At 34.9% G+C, this 19,663-nt stretch overlaps 1 protein-coding gene across 1 annotated transcript in view; it reads left to right on the forward strand.

Annotated features, from left to right (window-relative positions):
• Nucleotides 1-14,290, forward strand: part of LOC150104858 (uncharacterized) — a 265,378-nt gene extending 251,088 nt beyond the window's left edge. Inside the window, exon 22 of the mRNA XM_090395375.1 lies at nt 12,821-14,290. Within this exon, the coding sequence (XP_090251501.1) occupies nt 12,821-13,429 (609 nt within the window). The 3' untranslated portion in view covers nt 13,430-14,290. The remainder of the gene's footprint in view (nt 1-12,820) is intronic.
• The last annotated feature ends 5,373 nt before the right edge of the window (nt 14,291-19,663 follow it).

The following is a 19,663-nucleotide window of genomic DNA, read 5'->3' on the forward strand; positions in this document are numbered from 1 at the left end:
TGTTGCAAAGGTGGGGAAAGTTCTGATCACTATTCTTTGGTATTTACCATAATGTAAAAACACATTTCCTAGGAAATGTATGCTGTTATTACATTATGGTAGGGAGGTCACTACCCAGACTGGTTTCAGCCTTTATTGAGGCTTCATCAGTGAGTAGCTAGACCAAATTATTAATACTAAAGGGTATAGCGAAAAGAACTTATATACTCTGCTATACGAGTTGTCCATAAAGGTGCACCCATTAAGCACCTATACCCTTTAATATTAATAATTTGGTCTAGCTACTCACTGATGAAGCCTCAATAAAGGCTGAAACCGGTCTGGGTAGTGACCTCCCTACCATAATGTAATAACAGCATACATTTCCTAGGAAATGTGTTTTTACATTATGGTAAATACCAAAGAATAGTGATCAGAACTTTCCCCACCTTTGCAATGATTGCCCGTGTTTGTACTGCGTTCTAGGACTACTTGCATTCAGCTCACGCTAGTATTCTCCGATACTTTTATAGTTTTTTATACTATATTCAGCATGAAACTCTGATTCCAATCTTTGAGTTTCTTATTCGGTTTTAAAACAATGTGGGATCTAATATCCCCTTAATTTAATTAATGTTTATATCGCCGAAATTAAGTCTGTTGGTTCTTTATATTTTAAATATATTATTAAAAGAATTATGCAGAGCAGTTGCTAAACAAATTATTCAATACATGACCGTACAGAAGAGAAAAGGGGATCTTCCCAGAGGCTTTGTAAAGGTGTGGTTAGCAAGAGAATTAGACTTTTTCAGTTGGAGAGAGTAGTGATTGAGTGGAATAGACTGCTAGATGATATTATGAGTACTCTGTTAGTGAGTGAGTTTATGGAGAGGTGTGATGTGTATTGTGGTTAGTGTGGGCTTCCTACAGTCTTTGGACCCTGTGGAGATGTTTGTGTATAATAATGTTGTACCAGAGTACTATAGCTACTCCCTACTCAACTCTTAATTTATCCTACTTGCATTAAATAAGGCATCTTACAGTTATTCTTTAAGAGCTCACCTTTTTCCTTCAATAAAACCAATTACATATCAGCATCATATTTTTATCATTCCTCTGCTGTCTTCATATGTTTTTATGTTTTTTATATTGATTGCTCTTATCATTAGCTCTGCTAAAGTTTTTATATATGAAAATTTTACAGAATGAATGTAGGTGTAAAAATGCTATACCATTATAAATCTATATACATGAGGTGCCAACACTATTTTCCTCCATACTGCACATTTCCTTTCATGATCATTCACTATCTTTGTGTACTGTTCCTATATTAGACATGACAGTTGTATACATTTTTATTTATTATTTGGGAAAATAGATACCATTATTAAAACCACTACTAAGCACTGTGCAAGCAGAGAAAAGAAACAAAATCAGCTTTCACTATGACAGTGAGTGAAATTATTCATTGTAACAAACTGCTGAAAAGTCCAGGCTTCACAGCATCAATATTGTTGTAAAGGAACTAACTGCAGCAAGCCTTTCACTATGACCAGTGTTGGATTAAAGGTATATGGCAGCCCTGGCACAAATAGTTCTCAGGGGGACCTCTGTTTAATTTCATTTGTTCAGTGTCCTAATTTCAGGCTCCCCCTCCAAGAATAATGGTCCTGACACAACTATGCATGGTTAATCTGGTATTGATTATGACATACCATTCTTTGCTTCTGCTAGGTGAAAAGCTTTTTGTTCTCAATTGTCCACATGGTTGTCATTAAACAACTGTAAATGTGATTATCATTAAAAAAAGGTATTTCACAATAAAATTTTGTTTTGTTCATTTGAATGTAAACCAGTTTTTGGCTTAAGCAGTTTATGTATAAAGTTTTGTAAAGAGTTTATTTATGATTATCTAACCTACATTCAATTGTTTGAAATTATTTTGATATCGAAAATTGTCTGAAACTAAAATAGAGATGGCATGATGCAAATTTTGATAGAGAGAGATCTGAAATATTAGGTTTGATTAAATTACATATTGCAAAACTGAGCTATTAAGATCCTAAATTTGATTAACATATGTAGTGAAGTTAATTATATGCATACAGGTGTACAAAACGAATCTTATTAGAGATTATCCATAATTATGTCATGTTCTTGGAAAGTGGGGAGAGTATAAGTTTGTTATGCAATCAAATATTTCTTTCCTTTTTAAAAAAAAAAAAAAAAATTGTTATCTATGAGCATGTAAATTTTCTGCACTGGAGAAATAACGATTAAGCAATTATTATTATTTCGTGACACGTCCAAAGATTCATTGAGGGAGGGCACCTACTCAACAACGCTCCATCTCCACCAACTACTCTGAACCACTACTACCATCATCATCTACACCAATGCCATCTACTGCCCACCACTAGTAATTTTTTTTGTCTGTGAAATGCATATGTTCTGAAGGCCAATTTGTCTATATGCAGGATGAAAAACCCGAGTTTCCAGGAAAAAAAACTCTACTACCCCCATACAAGATCGGCTAACTCTCCTTCAATTGAAAAATTCCCATATAAAGATTCCTCTCATCGATTGCAATGACAATTGAACTTAGGCCTTTTCCAATCGAAGGGTGTGCTGTACTGTCGTTCTTCCAATTGCGCTTTGGAGTTCTTCCAATTATGCCAATACAAATGGATGGTTTTTTTTTGTTTTTTTTTAAACTATATCTTAAATTGGTATTATAAGTACAAGAGCAAGTAGTAATATCTGGAAGTCTTAACTGCCATATCTGGAAGAATAAGAACATTAGTTGAGAAACAAAAAATAAAAATCTATGAAGGAGTTGTTAGACAATACTAATATGTAGCAGAAACTGTTGAGAAGAAAACATTAAGAAAAAAAATTGAAGGCACAACACAATATTAATACATTGACTGCCAACTATGAGATAACTCGTTGCTGACCATCTATGTCAGGGATGCTTTACTGTGAGTTATCTCATATCGTATTTTTTTTTTTATATCGAATATTGTTGCAGACTACTTGATAACTTGTTACACGAATTTGTTGGGGGGGGGGGGGATTGTAGTAACTACAGTGAAATCAAACTAAATAGTTTTTACAAACCAATAAATGTGAGAACTAATGGATTTGTAAAATAAATACGAACATTGCAATACTGGAGTTGTACTAACATGATTTCGGTGCTTGCCTGCTTATATTACTGGTTAAAAGTTTCTAGATCTGGGAGGGGGGGGTTGCTCGTTAGATGCAAGTGGTGTTAAGATCATACTAACATCAAGGCAGCAAAAGTTGCATATTTTTTAAATGCAAACTATTTTTTTTTCAGAAGCAGATATACAATATATAATTTATCCACATGCCAATTATGAGATAATTTGATTCTTGTTCATTTGCTAAGAAAAAAGAAATATGGCTACAGTAATAATGCAAAAAAAAAAAAAAAAAAGTTACATATTAATGAAGAGAAAATACAATTACTTTGGCAGTGGTGGCAAGTTGATAATTGGCTTATGGTAACTGCATGGAAATGTTGCTCTCTTCTAATGAGCTGGCTGCTTCCTACCCATGTATGACGAGAAACTTTCAATGCAAAATATAATCACATGAGCTCTGCAAACTGTTTTACTAAAGAGACGTTTGTAGTTACAGTGGCAAACTAAAAAATGTATCAATAATTATATATTTTTGAAGAGAAAATACTAATAGCCTGTTGACACTGGCAGCAAGTTTACACATTAGGCCCAGTAACAGTCAACATGTCAAAAATATAAAGAATACACAGATCAGAGAAAATTTTCAAATACAATTGGTGAATGATTGGACAAGATGAATGGAAAAATCATATACAATTGACTTGGTATAAAAAAGACAGTTATAACAAACTTGTTCACTATAACTAAAATCCCATAAGCAAAATGCTGTGCTAAAGGAAATTCACTATAGCAAATTAAATAACAAACAATTCCTATGTTCTAGAATTTGCGATAGTGAGAGTGCTGTTTAAAACAAGGATTGTAGGATAATAGGCAAAATAAAATAAAAAAAGTAGTAGAGAACTGTATAACCAAAAGAAAAGAGAGATGAGGCAAACTGAAACAGAAATGGTGGGTTGGCTTAATAGCAAGAAGGAGAATTAATAAATGAATATTGCTTTATTGTTCATTGAATATTATTATTATTATTATTATTATTACGGGCAACTCCAGGGAGTCATTAGACTCATCGAGGGAGGCCCCAAATCATTTTCATCACAACTATTCGACATTCATACAGTATCTATCATACCTCGCCTTAAACTCATTCACTGTCACAGCATCCACCACAGACTCAGGGAGCGCATTCCACTCATTCACTACTCTAAAAGTAAAGAACCCAGCTCTAACACCTTTACTAACCACACTTTTGCCCAGTTTCCATGGATGTCCCCTAGTCCTCCCACAACCAGCCCTGTTCTCAAAAATATCTTCTGAATTAATTTTATAGAAACCCTTCAGTAATTTGAATGTCTCAATCATATCTCCCCTCCTCCGCCTATCAACCAATTTTTGCAACCCACAAATCCTCAAATCCTCAACCTGTTCTCATACGGTTCATTCCACAGACCTGCTATCATCTTGGTCACTCGCCTCTGGATCCTCTCCACCTCCTCCCCATCAAGAAGAAACCTAGGTGACCAAATCTGAGCACAGTAGTCGAGATGAGGTCTTATCAAGGCTCGATACAGAGGAACAATAACCTGCTTGTCTCTGCTTGTCAACGTATTCTTCAGCAACCAAGTGATTTGATGAGCTGATTTGGCCACTTTTGCAATGTGTCCCCTAAATTTCAATTCCTTATCCACCAACACTCCTAAATCTCGTGCCTCATCAATTTCCTGGAGCACGGTTCCACCAATGCAGTAAACTGCCTCCCATCTTTTCACCCCAAAATGCATAACCTTACATTTTGCCACATTAAATTGACATCCATTCTCCCTAGCCCAGACCTCCAATCTATCCAAATCATCCTGCAAAATTTTGACGTCATCTGCATTCACTATTGCCCTACCCAACTTTGCATCATCTGCAAACAAATGAACTGTTCCTCTCAGATCCTTTCCTATATCATTTATGAACAAATTAAACAGCAGTGGTCCAAGAACAGATCCTTGTGGTACACCACTAGTCACAGGCCGTCTTGTGGACTCTACTCCTGAGTAAACCACTCTCTGATATCTCTCCGTCAACCACCCTCCTATCCATCTCACCAACCCTATGTCCATTCCCATATGCTGCAATTTACTGATTAGAATTCCATGTGGTATCCTGTCAAAGGCCTTAGCAAGGTCCAGCAGAATCACTGTAAACCCATTACCCTTATCCAGTTCAGCCGTCACTGTGTTATAATACGTGAGCAAGTTACTGAGGCATGACCTACCCTTCACAAAACCATGCTGTCCCCGATACAGTATCCCATTTTCTTCTATCCAATCTTGTATTTTCCTCTTGACTATTTTCTCTAAGACCTTGATAATGATTCCTGTTATGCTGATTGGCCGGTAATTTTCAACAGCAGCCTTGGAACCACCTTTGTGCAGTGGAACTATTTTCCCCTCTTTCCACCCCCTTGGGACTGACCCAGTCCTGAGGCTCAAATTAAACATAATGGTCAAGGGCACTGACAATTCTTTTGCCGCTTCACGTACGACACGAGCTGGTATACCATCCAATCCCACAGATGTATTGACATTGAGGTTCTGTAACAGACTAGTTACCTCTACCTCATTCATCACAATTCCAGTATAAGCTGTTGGTTCCTCCATTTCCGCAAAGCCACCAAATGGATGATATACTCTTGCAAAGTGCTCGCTCAGTAATTCCACAACATCGACTGATTCAGTTACCTCCCTACCCTCAGCATTTTTTAAGATCATTCTACCATGAGCATTTTTCCTTTTACTTGCAACATATTGAAAAAACTGTTTGGGATTCTCTTTAGCCTGCATGGCCAATTTCCTTTCGTAATCTGCTTTTGCTTTTCTTACCACCCTTGTTACCATCCTGGCCTGAGCTTTATACTGTTCATGCACCTGATGGTCACCCTTCTCCTTAAATTCCCTCCACAATTGTTTCTTTTTTTGCAGCTCAAGCTTAATAGTGTTATTTATCCATTTAACTCCTACCTGATTTATTATTCGGACTCTTGGTATACAGTCAACCATTGCCTCCTGCAAACAGTTCTTGACCACCTCCCATGCACCATCAACATCCAGCCCTTGCAGTTTTACATGCCATGGCATTGAGCCAAGCACACACCTAAGCTTGTCATACTTACCAGCCCGATAATTCCACATATACCCTGTCTTAATTGTAAATTCGACTCCTTTAGCCACCTCCCAAGTCATGACCTTATGGTCACTCTCACCAATTGGTGGCAACAAGGTCATGTTCGTTACAGCCACATTCTCAGTTGCAATTACTAGGTCCAGCACTCTCTGCCCCCTGGTATTTTCCAATACATGTTGCCGTAGATAGTTGTCCCTTAATAACTGCATAAAATCCAATTCCTTCCTCCCATGTGCCCTCTCCTCTTTCCAGTCAATATTACCATAATTGAAATCACCCATAATAATTACCCTCTTTCCATTCATTTCTTCTATTTGCTTATGCATACTATTCCCACCATCCACTCCATCACCCGGTCTATAGCAGCACCCAATTGTATATTTTGTTCTGCTAGATTGTATCTCACACCAAACAGCCTCAAATGTGCTTTTTTCCCCATCCTGCAGTTCAACTTCTATACTCCTTGGCTGAAGCTCATCAGCTATCATCAATAACACTCCTCCCCCCTTTTTATTCACCCTGTCACTCCTGAACACGCTATACCCATCGCATTCAATCCCACTAGCTTTATCATCTTGTGTCAGCCATGTTTCACTAATACCGACAACCTGTGGCCTGGAAGTGCCAACCATGGCCAAAAACTCTTCCTTCTTGTTCCTAATACTCCTGGCATTAGTGTACATGAATCGCAGAAGCCCATTTGTCCCATCCCTACTTTGATTCCTTATACTAATTATCCCATTCTGATTTGTTGTCCGTCGTACTCGCCCGGGCATAATATACTCATTCATACACTTAACTGCCCCCCCTAAAGTCTGCATATCTACTCCCCCCCCTCTTAATAAATCTAGTTTCCCTGAGTCTGTACATCCACTTCCACATCATTCATCAACACTCTTTCAAGTCTCCGTACACCAACTCCATTCAAATGTAACCCATCCATCTTATATAAGTCCTTTCGCCCAACGAACTCATTCCACACATCCACAAATTCCACACCACTCTCCATGCATAACCCACGCATAAAGTCATTGGCAATTATGGCCCTCCTTCTAAACACTTCGCTGTCATACCGCGGTAAGATACTCACCATCCTAACTCTCTCACTCTTCTCTTTTGCTACCTCAAACAACTCCCTCACATCCTCTATCATTTCCATTTTGTCCTCTTTCAAATCATTCGTTCCTGCCACTATTATCATCTCTTTCACCCTCTGTTTTTGCAGTCGAATAGATTCGCTGACGTCCTTTATGTTCGCACCCGGCTGGTACAACTTCGTTAAACTCTCAATTATTACGCCTCTTAATAGCGAATCCCCATACAGCACTCACTCCTTCATTTTATTGACGTTTACGTACATTCTATTGTTTGCCGTCACAGACTTCCGCCGGTTATTTGTCGGTACGTTCAACACACATTTTTGCATACGCTCCAGTTGTCGTTTGGCTCTGTGTATCGCCATTTAAACGGGCAATTTCGCTACTCGCATTTATCTCACCATTTTCATTATCGATCAAATCATCCATTCCTTCGGTGTTTCTACCTTCATTTACACTTTCAGCGACGCTCTCACACATATCTGGCACTACCACGCAATTCTCTAGTACACCGCCATTTTCTGCATTCTGACTACCGTTAACGATATCAGTCTCGATACACGAAACACGCTTGAAGTCCTCATTCTCTTTACACTTTCTACACATATTAACTCCACTATCACTTTCTAACCAGACTCCTACCGCTCTTCGCAAGGTATACATCTCACAGACAGCACATTGCATAAATTCTTTTACATCAAAACTCTTAAGCAAGCATGGCGACCTGGCCGCCATTTTTTTCTTTATCGGTGCCATGTGTACGCTATCTTTTCTTAAAAATAATAGTTAAAATAACAGAAAACACGCAAAAATTGCACAGACACACCAAGAAACAAAAAGCAAACAATACTACTTAAAATTCTGGTAAAATATCTAATGTTAACACAAAATAATACTGATCTTTTCAGGAGCTCTCGACAAGCCGACGATCTAATCCGTGCGACACCTAGCGACCTCCCATAGTTTTCATATAGTTTTATTTTACTTTGACAACATTGATTGCATTTTATTTCTAGGAGTTTAGATACTTAATGGTTAATTATTAGCTAAAAGTGTACTGACATTCAACTAAAAAATCGAAATAAATTTAACAGAGAGGTGTAAGAACATTATATCAGGTGACATTAGGAAAAGTGTTTTTTATGATAAAATCAAAATGTTGGTTTATATTACATACAGTTGACTCTCGCTATAGTTAACACAGATCAAACTAGAACAAAAATTATTCACTATAAGCGATTTCCATAAAGTCCCAACCCAAGCCACATAGGTATAATGCTGTGCTAAAAGAACTCACTATAGCAAACTATACTTATGGTCCCCTACTAGTTTGCTATATTGAGAGTCTCCTATATATTTCTCTATTGCACTTTTTAGTTGTTATCACAATTAATTGCCAACATGTCTTTCTGCATCTTTGTAAAAAAGAAGAAAAATCTAGAAGAGGGAAAAAAAAAAGTAATTTAACTCTTTTTCCAGTCTTCTCAGTTTTGAAATTGTTGGTTGTGCATATGATTGTCCAGCAATAAGAAAATATTGTAATTATTTTTTTATTGCATACTGCATAACAATATTCAGTATGTCTGAGGAATATGGAGGGGAATATAGAATTTTCCAGCCAATCTCATGGAGATTGTCTGGTGATTAGTGTGGTGTTGTGCTTATTATCCTGAAGGAGCAGATTGTATTTCCAGTTAAACTATAGTTTTTGGAGCAGTGGATAGCAGACAGTACCAGGCACATTTCACTGTACACGGTACAATCTTCTGATGCATTATGGATTTAACGTGTGCAACACAGGCTCACCAAATAATCAATGACGTGATCATATGCCGTTGCTGTGCACAAGCCATTTTGATTGCATATCAGTAACTGGTCTACAGGCAGTGCTAAACAAATTGATAGTCTCTGAAGTTTGTTTCTAGCTTGGAGTTGAAGTTAAATCCCATTTGCTAAGTTTGTACACACTTTCCCTAGTCAATGCAAATGAATGATTTCATTACTTGCATTGAATCTTTGTTGTTTTCAAATACTTGGTATGTTTGGCATTAAATGGAAACCTTTAGTTCATCACTTATGAGTAGCAATTTGTTCATTTCTTATGGGGTGCATCATCAAATAATTAATCACCTGATGCAAATATTTGAAGTATTTTGGGGCTGTGCTTTCATTCACTGTATCTTCCCCAAATGGTGCATAACCTTGCTAGTTGCCTGGTGTAGCATTTGTGTTTACTCCAAAAGCCAGACATACTCAGAACAAACTATTATTTCTTTACATTTGCCTATGTACAGTTGACTCTTGCTATAGCAAACCCCACTGTAACAAACTGTTGAAAAGTCCTCTGACCAAATCCCCATTATGATGCTATGCTAAAAAGATCACTATAACAAACTATTCCTGTGGTTCCTGCAAGTTTGCATTAGTAAGAGTTGACCATCATATAACTTAGCATCACTTGCATTTTCCATCACATTCGCGTAAGTTTTGACAAAATATTAACTTGTAAAACAAGTGAATCTTTTTTGGTCACTTTATATTTGCAATAAACAGAGAAATAAATATTGGCTGTAATTTATCTCATCTCATCTTCCTTTTTCCCTCAATGATTCGATGATTAATTAACTCTCAACACCTTGCGGTGTCGAGGGTTAATTAATCATCGGACCCCAAACCGTTCACAGGATAAGGTGGTCGGTCCTACTCCATAATGTTGAGTTCTCAAGGCCAGTTTGCCTGCTTTGTGGGATGAAAAACCCCAGGATAAACTGGGGGGGGGGGGGACCCTACTCTCCATGCCCAAGACTTGCTAACTTGTCTATGGCTGAGGAAGATCTTTCAGCTCCTCACGTCACTGACAGGAATCAAACCTAGGATACTCCTTCCCCAGGCATATGGTTGTGACTTAGCATCATTTGCCTTTTCCATCACATTCACATAAATTTTGATAAAATATTAACTTGCAAAATAAGTGAATCTTTTTGGTCACTTTATATTTGTAATAAACAGAGAAATAAATATTGGCTGTAATTTATATCCTTTGAAATTCAGTAAACATAGAGAAACATATAGGACATGCTGCTGACTTACTGTAGTGAACTATGGATCAGTGGAGTAATTTGTTAGAGTGGAAAGTTCCCTAATTTTCCTGAATTTTCTTTGCATTCACACTGGAGCGACATCTTCTTATACCTGCCCATGGGGTGGGTACATAATCATTAAACGTGTGCTTTCCAGCAAAATCAAAGCTGTGTAGAACGAGAAAATATATTGTTTTCAGTATGTATGTATGTATGCATAACTGATCATTATAGAAATTAGTAATTTAAATATGTTATCCAAAAATATAATGTGTAACGACTTATATTTCAACCTACATTAATGAGATGTAAACCATTTGTGTATGATTGGGCATATTTAAGGAGAACAGCTGTTAATACAGATAAAGAGTAATAGAAAAAAGGAAAAAAAAAACATAATTCGCATGTGGATGATATTACAGGCGGTGCAGTAAATTACTTTACTATAGAATGAGTTACATGCCATCCTGTAATCTCTTGCCACACGTGCACATTTATGATTGGTTGTTGGAAGAGGGGATAGAGGGAGAGATTTGTTGCAAAAAAAAAAAAAAAAAAGGCTAACCAATAACGAATGGTTTGCAAATATTGTTATCTTAGTAAATGACTATGGGTATGATATATCTGTGTGTAGCATGGATGATGTTTGTTGAATGCTTAATGAATTGATCAGAAAAGTCTTGCCAGTCTTTTTAGGAAATTGCTTGGGATAAAAAAGTGGAATTAGAAATCATGAAGTGTGATGCCAAATTCTGTGTTTCAAAACCTGTTGATATGCCATTACAGGATTTCAAATTTTCTTTTGTAAATGAAATAAAAGAGGATATATGATTGTTATACAAGTAACAAGGACTGTGGTGTATGTGTGTGTTTAAATGCAGTCTTTCATTTATTTTCAGTGTGTGAGGAAGTGGAAATTGTACCTCTCAGTTTAACATTTGTAATCACTACTATAAAATCATCTAAAGTTATGAATTGATATTTCTAATAATAATTAGAATAATCAATATGAATATTTCTTTCTATGGGGCATTACTCCCTTTTCCTTTCTCACAGCAGTATTTTTGTTGTTTTTGTAGATAATATAGGATAATACAGTCAACTCTCACTATAGCAAACACCATTATAACAAACTGGCTTATTATCACAGATTACTGAAAAGTTACAACCAAAGTCCCATGATCACAATGCTCTGATTAAGGAAATTCTCCCACACTCATTACCATTTCTTGTGAAGGATTTTGCAAGAAATGGTAATGAGCATAACTATTCAGACACAGAATAGTTGAAAAACTTGATTAGGAGATTGTTGGAGGATAGGGAATGTGTCCAAAGCTGGTAATGGTATAAATTTCATATTGGTTGGCATTTTCAATATGTAATTACTTTGACTTAGAGAAGCCCAAGATGTAGTTCCACTTTTGATTATTGGTTAGGTTCACTAGGAGTGAACTTGATAATGCAATTTCATATTTGTCACAGTGGTATGAAATTACTGTAATTCGCTTTTAATAATGACCATTAAGCTGAAGGTGAATTAGCTGGTCCAGTGTGTGGGGACAGCTAACTAACTTAGTTTTTATAAGCTGACTCTGCAGAATAGACAACCGATCTAGAAAATGCATGTGCACGCGTGCGCGCGCGCACACACACACACTTGCCATGTAAGAAGCCAAATAACTTGCCTGTCCAACAGGCTATTGGATTTATTTGATAAATTGTTTGCATTTATCAACACATTGATTATAGGACATATAAATGTGGTTTAATAAGTATTCGTTAATCATTTTTAGCTGTCATATATCCAAAAAAATATAAAACAAACTGAACATTTTGCATAATAACTTTAATGCTTTCATTTCACTTATTTGTCATCCTTTCTTTCATTTTATTGTGTTAATGTTGTCATTGTATTATATGTTTTAAAAGAAATAATGTTGCATAAAGTGATCATTGCTGGCCATCACTTAAATGAGCATACATTTTTAATTTCATTTACTGCCTGTATAAAGTTAGAAAATTTTTATAGTTATATTAGTAACATATAGTCTACTAACCATTAAAATAAAAAGCTCTTATAGTGAATGTGCTTACTATAATAAATTACTGAAAAGTCCCAGCCAAAGTTCCACTGTATCAATACTATATTTACTTACTATACCCTGTCAGCCACTCTAGTAATGTAGGCAAAATATAATAAGTAAATATATGTAGTGACATTAAAAAAATATTTTCTTGAATTCAAATATAGATAATGAGCTAATTTCAGACTTAGTTATGAATGCATTGCTTAATACAATAATATGCATTTATTTTTATTTAGGCATCTGAGGCACCTGAGACACCCTCTGAAGCACCACCTAATCCTCTTGAAACAACAATGGAGGTGGATGAAGTTATCAGTGAAAGTGCTAAGCAGTGTAGTGAGGAAATGCCAACAAGTGATCAGATGATAAAAGCTGAACTTGAAACGACAGAAGTAAAAGTCGAAGAAAAAGTTGAAATAGAATGTACTGCTGAAAATGGCTCGCTACCAATTGACATCAAGGAGGAGACTGAGCATTCCGAATGCAAAACAGAATCTGACCAAACTGAAGTAAAAGATGAGATGAAAGTGGAGGAACCTGGACCAGGAGAGGAAGAGATTATTGGAGTAATTACTGAAGAAGAAAAGGAACCAGAAGAACCACGCAAAGAATCAAAAATGGTTGTTTTACAGTCTGGGAATATTGTGATGAAAGTGAGAGCAGAAAGTATTGCACCTCCTTCTTCACCAGCATCAAATGCACAAACTGTTAAAGATAATAGTGACAATGCAGAGGATAGTGAATTTGAAATTGAATTCCGCCCACCAACCCCTGATCCTCGATTCCAAGTATTACCTCCCGTTTTAAGAGGAACGGAATTATCAGGTTTATGTTCTATAATGTAATATAGAAATAGTCTTCGAGATATGCGAAGTCAAGATGTAATTTATTTGTAATTTTACAATCAGATGTTACACTAAAAAAAAAGACCGGTTTTGTTTTTCTTCCTTAAATAAAAATAAACATGCGCTGATATATATATACATATATATACATGTGTGTGTGTGTGTGTGTGCATGTGTATGTGTGTATATATGTGAAGAAAGAATGTGTATGAGAGAGAATCAGTATATGTATATATATATATGTACGTGTGTGTGTGTGTGTCTATACATATATATATGTATATAAAATATCGTTTATTTTTTAAAACTAGTCATTCATCCTGAGGATATTTCTCCCAGCATTTCAGGTTATTTTAATATCCAGGTTATTTAAGTACCATTCTTTCCAAATTATGACACAGAAAGTGGTGTGAGCCTCATATTTGTGTATTGTGTATATACACACTGGGATTGTGCCTTTTTTTTAGTGCCCTTGTATGCTGCAATGAATGGTACCATTGATTTTGGTGTACATTATTGTAAATATGTGCATTAGTTGTAAAAAAGCATGTACAAAATAAAATTTATGTTTTGTATGTTGTGTGGTGGTGGTTGTTTCCTTAAATTTTAGAATAAATAAAACAAGCTAATAAAAAATTCTTACATGTCATTTGCATGTGAAATTAAAGCAGCGCCCATTTGAACTTCCTTGTCTAATTTTCATTTTATAGATAGAGATGCTATTAATAAAAAGTGAAAGTACATGTATTTTATTCATGCCTTATTTGATACTACAAATTAATATTAAACCTTTAAACATAATTTTCTTCTTGCACAGTGGCTACATGTATTAAATAGTGGGGATATCAATAAAAACTTGAAAAATTACCTGTGTGTTGTATGCCTCTGTTTTTTTATTAATAACTTTAGATACTATGTTTGAACAATTTGCAAATCATGGTAGTTAAAAATAGTGCCAAAGCAATTTTATTTCAACACAGGCTGCTACTGTAAAATACAGAAATATAAATTCATAGAAGTAGGACCAAAGTACACTGATTGCATATATAAAATATTTATACTATAGTGTATACATTTTAGTACTAAATAAATAAAATTGCTTTCCTACTATAATAAGTACATTGATGCCTCAAGGATTTAGTTCAATAAATAATCAACTATTTACAAAACAAATTAGAATATGAAGTATGTACTCAAGTTTCATTGTTTATAAACTGCATTTAGATATAATAGAAACAAATAAGTTCCAATGTGATTCAGTGTCTTTTGAAAAGTGAGTTTTTGACAATGCTTCTCGGCTGTGATGGCCTGAATCAATCAGATGTAGCAACTTGACTTCTATGATTCCAGAGTACAACAGCGTGTGTGTGTGTGTGTCTTAGCCATTTTCTTTTCAGTGCAGTTGGAAACCATATTTTATAGGCTATAAGATAACGTTTTGTTACAGGAAATGTTACAGGAAACCTACAGAATGTTGCTCTTTGCTTCTGGTTCTCAGAAGCAAAGAGCAACAGTTGTGATTTTGCTTCTGGTTCTCAGAAGCAAAATAACAGAAATAAGGGGTGAAAGCATTTTAAATGCAGAACTAGCTATTTTGACTACACTCAGAACCAATGTTCCTTCTCATTTTGCCAGTCCATATGCACATGATAAACATTTTGTGTGCAAGCTTCCAGTGTGTATGTTAATGTAATATTTCTCACATTAAAGTTGCCCCCTCTTTTTTTTTTTTTCATTTAGCTGCAACCTGTAAAATTGCAAAATTTACTTAATTAAATTAAGTACAATTAATAAGTCAGCACTTAAAATGTGCTTTAAGTCAGTCACTTAAAGCACGTTTTAAGTGACTGACTGTGCTGTCTAGACAGTAGGCACTAAACAAATATCCTTTGCAAATTGGTTGAATGCAGGCTAAAAGTAGCAAATTAGAGTGTATTAAGTTGGGATTGGTTAGAGTGGATACAGTGGAGAAATATGTTACTAAATAAAATAAGTAAGAAGTCTGATTTATCATATGATTTGTTTTTATAGTAAGTTCAAAAATTAATGGCTGGTTGTAAATTTGAAATCCTAAAAGGAAAAATTTTGTGCACACAGTTACTAGGCATATGCACATCCTTTTTGACTGATGTGCATGTGCACAGCTTGAAGGAACATTGCTCAGAACAGGCTTGAAGTGCTTTTACAGATCTGACTTGAAAAACAAACATTTATCATTTTGGATCTCACAACACACATGAATAAAATAATTAATTTATTAAGATGCTAATCTCAATTTAAGGCTTTTAAATCTGCTGGATTTAAAAACAACTTCCTTAGCATACAAATGCTGTTCTCACAGAACAGAAGGTATCAGTGGCAGCCAGTGAAAATTTTAAGTGGGGTACTACGTATACAAAAAAAAAAAAAAAAAAAAAAAAAAAAATTCTAATCAGTAATGAATTTATGAATAAATAAATTTACATATTAAAAATCACTTTATTAAAAATATTTCATCCCCCACTACGAACAAACACCAATAATAAAAGTTTCGTATCAATAGCAATGACAAGCACAAACGAATATCGATGTTAGATCGCAGTGCATTTATTTCGTGTAACGATAATTGAAAAAATATAAATCTTTTCATATTTTCAACAGTGGCACTCATCATAATTCAGCCTTGTATCTATAATAAATAATTGTTATATTTTAACAAAATAAAATAATATTGACAAAAAATAGTTCACCACGCACAACCAATAATAAACGTTTCATATCTCGCAGAAATAACATGCATAAGGATACTAAAAATACACTGCGGTTTGGGCAGTGTCTGAATAACATAACGTGCAATGACAAGCGCCAACAAATATCGGCGTTAGATCGCAGTGCATCTGTTTCATAATCTAAAGCGTTAATCGAACAATTCCAATTATTAACTATTCAATCAATGTCAAAACATAAGCTGTAACCTTGAACATGTTGTATTGCATTTATATATATAATGTTGTAAGCATTGTTATTATTTATAAACACAAACAAAATTAAAATTTTTCATTTTTTCCTTGGGAGTGCTGCAGTGTCGCAGTGCTTATGTACTGGGCCGCCACTGGAAGGTATGCATTACAATTAAATAACTAGAAAATCAATATTTTAAAAAAAAATGAAGTTGTAATAGGGAGATGGCTATATTATATTATATTTTTGACATTTTTATTTTTATAATCCATATTTATGCACAACTGTGGGTTTTAAGGTGGTTTAACTATCCCAAATTTTGTGTAAATTAATGCAGACATTTTACTTCAGATTTAGGATGTGTTTTACTGATATACAGACTCCTAAAACAGTTGTGCAGTGCTGCTGTCTCTCTCGCATTTAATCCTATGTGAAGGGAGATGCCCAATTTATTGTCCTGCTGGTCTCTTGACCTGCAAAAATGATATCACATATATTTCTTAACTGTTAACTTCTGGGTGATGTCAAGTTCTTTGGATCATCCAAAATTTGGCTAAGTCGAAAGCACATAACACTTTTTAAAATGAGTTATAGCTATAATTTCTATTCACATCATTAAAAAAGTAACACAAAAAAAAATACTTTCATTAATTTTAAAATGACCAAAAAAATAATTTTAAAATTATTTTCTTACTGTGATAAGGCAAATCTTAATTTTCCTTTTTGTATAAGAATGTAGAACTGATGAAACAGGAGTGCAAAAATTCACTGCAGTTTTTACATTTGGATGCATTGTTCAACAAATACATTTCCAAAAAAGTCTAATGAGCTATCCTTGAAGAGATTCCATTGAAATATAATATAATTTAGTAATAGTTTGCTCATGAGAAAAATCAGTGATTTTTTTACATAATATGTTTCATATCCAAGTTGGCTCTAAATGGATGTAAGAAATATTATACATGCATGTATCTCCATGGAGTCAAAAGACTGATCATAGGAGATCCATTATTCACACAATATCTATTATATACCACTCCTTAAATCATTTACTGATGAAGCACCCACAACCACCTCTGGCAACCCATTCATCACCCTCTAAGCAAAAAATATAGTCCTAACACCCTTGCTAACCACACACAGTATAGATCTGCTGCAATCTTTGTTGCTCACCTCTGGATCTGTTCCACCACTTCTTCATCCTCATGGAATCCAAGAGCCCAAATGTGGCCTTATATATAGGGGAAAAATAACCTCTCTATCCCTGCTTGTTAGTGTGTTCTTTCACAGCTACATTGCTTACCTTCACAATATGCCCTCTGAACATCAGCAATCACACCCAAGTCCCTGGACTCATCCGTTTCATGCAGTTCAGTTTGATCAATCAAGCTCTGTACTATCTTGATTTAACGTTAAACTGGTAGCCATTTACCTTTAAAGATGGGATGGGGGTTACTTAAAATTGTTTAATAGAATTATTTAATAAAATATTAAATAATTCTTAAAAACTATTTCCTTTGAACTGCTTCTTATCTACACTGATGATGTACTGTTAATTTCAGTACAAAATATTTGTACCTTTATTTCATTCAAGTTAAGTACTGTGGTTATCGTGTGATTTATTTATAGTTATGCCACAGGTACTTTTAAAGATGGGATGGGGTTATGTAATATTCTGTATTCATGAAAAAATAAGACAATAAAAAAAAAAGTTTTATTACATAAACATATTGAGCTTAGTTATTCTTCAGTGACAGAACCCATACAAAAATTTAAGTAGATGTAGATGGGACTATTTCACCATGATTGTACCATGAATATTTCTCCAATGAAGTGATCTTATGCAGCAAATTTCGGTCTTTCAACACCTTATCATAAAACTTCTCACACTCCATAACACAATTTTGTTTTACAACTAACATAGCCCTCATTGTCTCAACACTTAATCTAGATTTCTCCTTTGACCACATACTGTTCATAACAGAAAATATTCTCTCAGCAGGTACTGTACTTCCTGGAAGACAAAGAATAAGCTCTACAAACAATTTTTGCAACATAACAGCATTTTTCTTGAGTAAGAAAATAAGGAATAAGCCCATCAAACATGCTTAAATTCTGTTAATTGATGGACCCAAGGACAAAAATCTTGTATTGCCATGCCTAACAATTTAGTATAATTATTTCCTGCAAAGTCACAAAAAAAATTTTCAGTTCTTTAACTCTGACTGTATATATATATTGAAGTATTTGTATACTTTCACTGCAAAACATTCAATATCAATTGGTAAATAGTATTCAGCACACTAGAGACAATTGTGTATAATATGTGTGCCTCACAATCAATACTGATAATCTGCCTCTTCATTTCAGTTTCAAGTTTTTGCCACACATTATTTTTGCCAAGACTTGTAACAACCAAAATTGGTGTTATCTGCACACAAAGCAACAATTTTGTTTGTAAGGCAAATTTGTCACTTACTTCCTTCAACATACCAAACTGTAGGTGGTATGTCTCACCAGGTAAGGAAATAAAGTCTATAATTTTGTCTTGAACATCACAGTTTGGCAAAGTACCACACAACGATTGGAAAAAGTTTGATGTCTTTTTTGTTTGATGCATCTAAACTGACTGTAATGCTTTTTGTTTTATTCAAATCCCCTATTACTTTGCCCAATATGTAAGGTGAATAAAATGTTGGTAATTATTGCTTCTGATTTGGTACATGCTGAAAAAAATTTTGGTTCATAAATTGTATTTATCAATGTTGAAAAACAGTCATTAGAGAGAAATCTTTGGCTATGACACACAGTATGATAAGCAACAAGAGCTTTACTTGCTGCAATTTTTTTCAAAATTGGAAAAAGGAAATGGAAATGGGGTGGATATACTATCAGAAATCCTGATAAAGACATTGCTAGAACAGCCATGGAATGGAACCCACAGGGGGAAAAGGAAAAGGGGTCACCCCAAGATGACCTAGGATACAGACTGAGATGGAGATGAAGCAGACAGGGAGATCCTGGAGTGAACTTAAGAGAGGCAGCAAACAGAGTCTGATGGAAACCATTGATTGAGGCCCTACTCTCCACAGGGAGTGAAGAAGTAAGTAAATAATTATCTGAAAAATTTCACTTCCTTTATAAACACGTACATCACTCACACATGGAGCTAGTTTCTGATTAGAAATGATAATCAATTATAGATCTTGTTCCTTTGCTATTCCAAGTATATTTATTTATATTATTTTTTAAAAAAATTATTGCTTATTTTAAAATTATTGAAAGTACAGAAGT

This window comes from Typopeltis vanoorti, chromosome 7, assembly GCF_054136105.1.
Source record: "Typopeltis vanoorti isolate ZY-2024b chromosome 7, IOZ_Tvanoo_1.0, whole genome shotgun sequence".
Taxonomy (NCBI): Eukaryota; Metazoa; Arthropoda; class Arachnida; order Uropygi; family Thelyphonidae; genus Typopeltis; species Typopeltis vanoorti.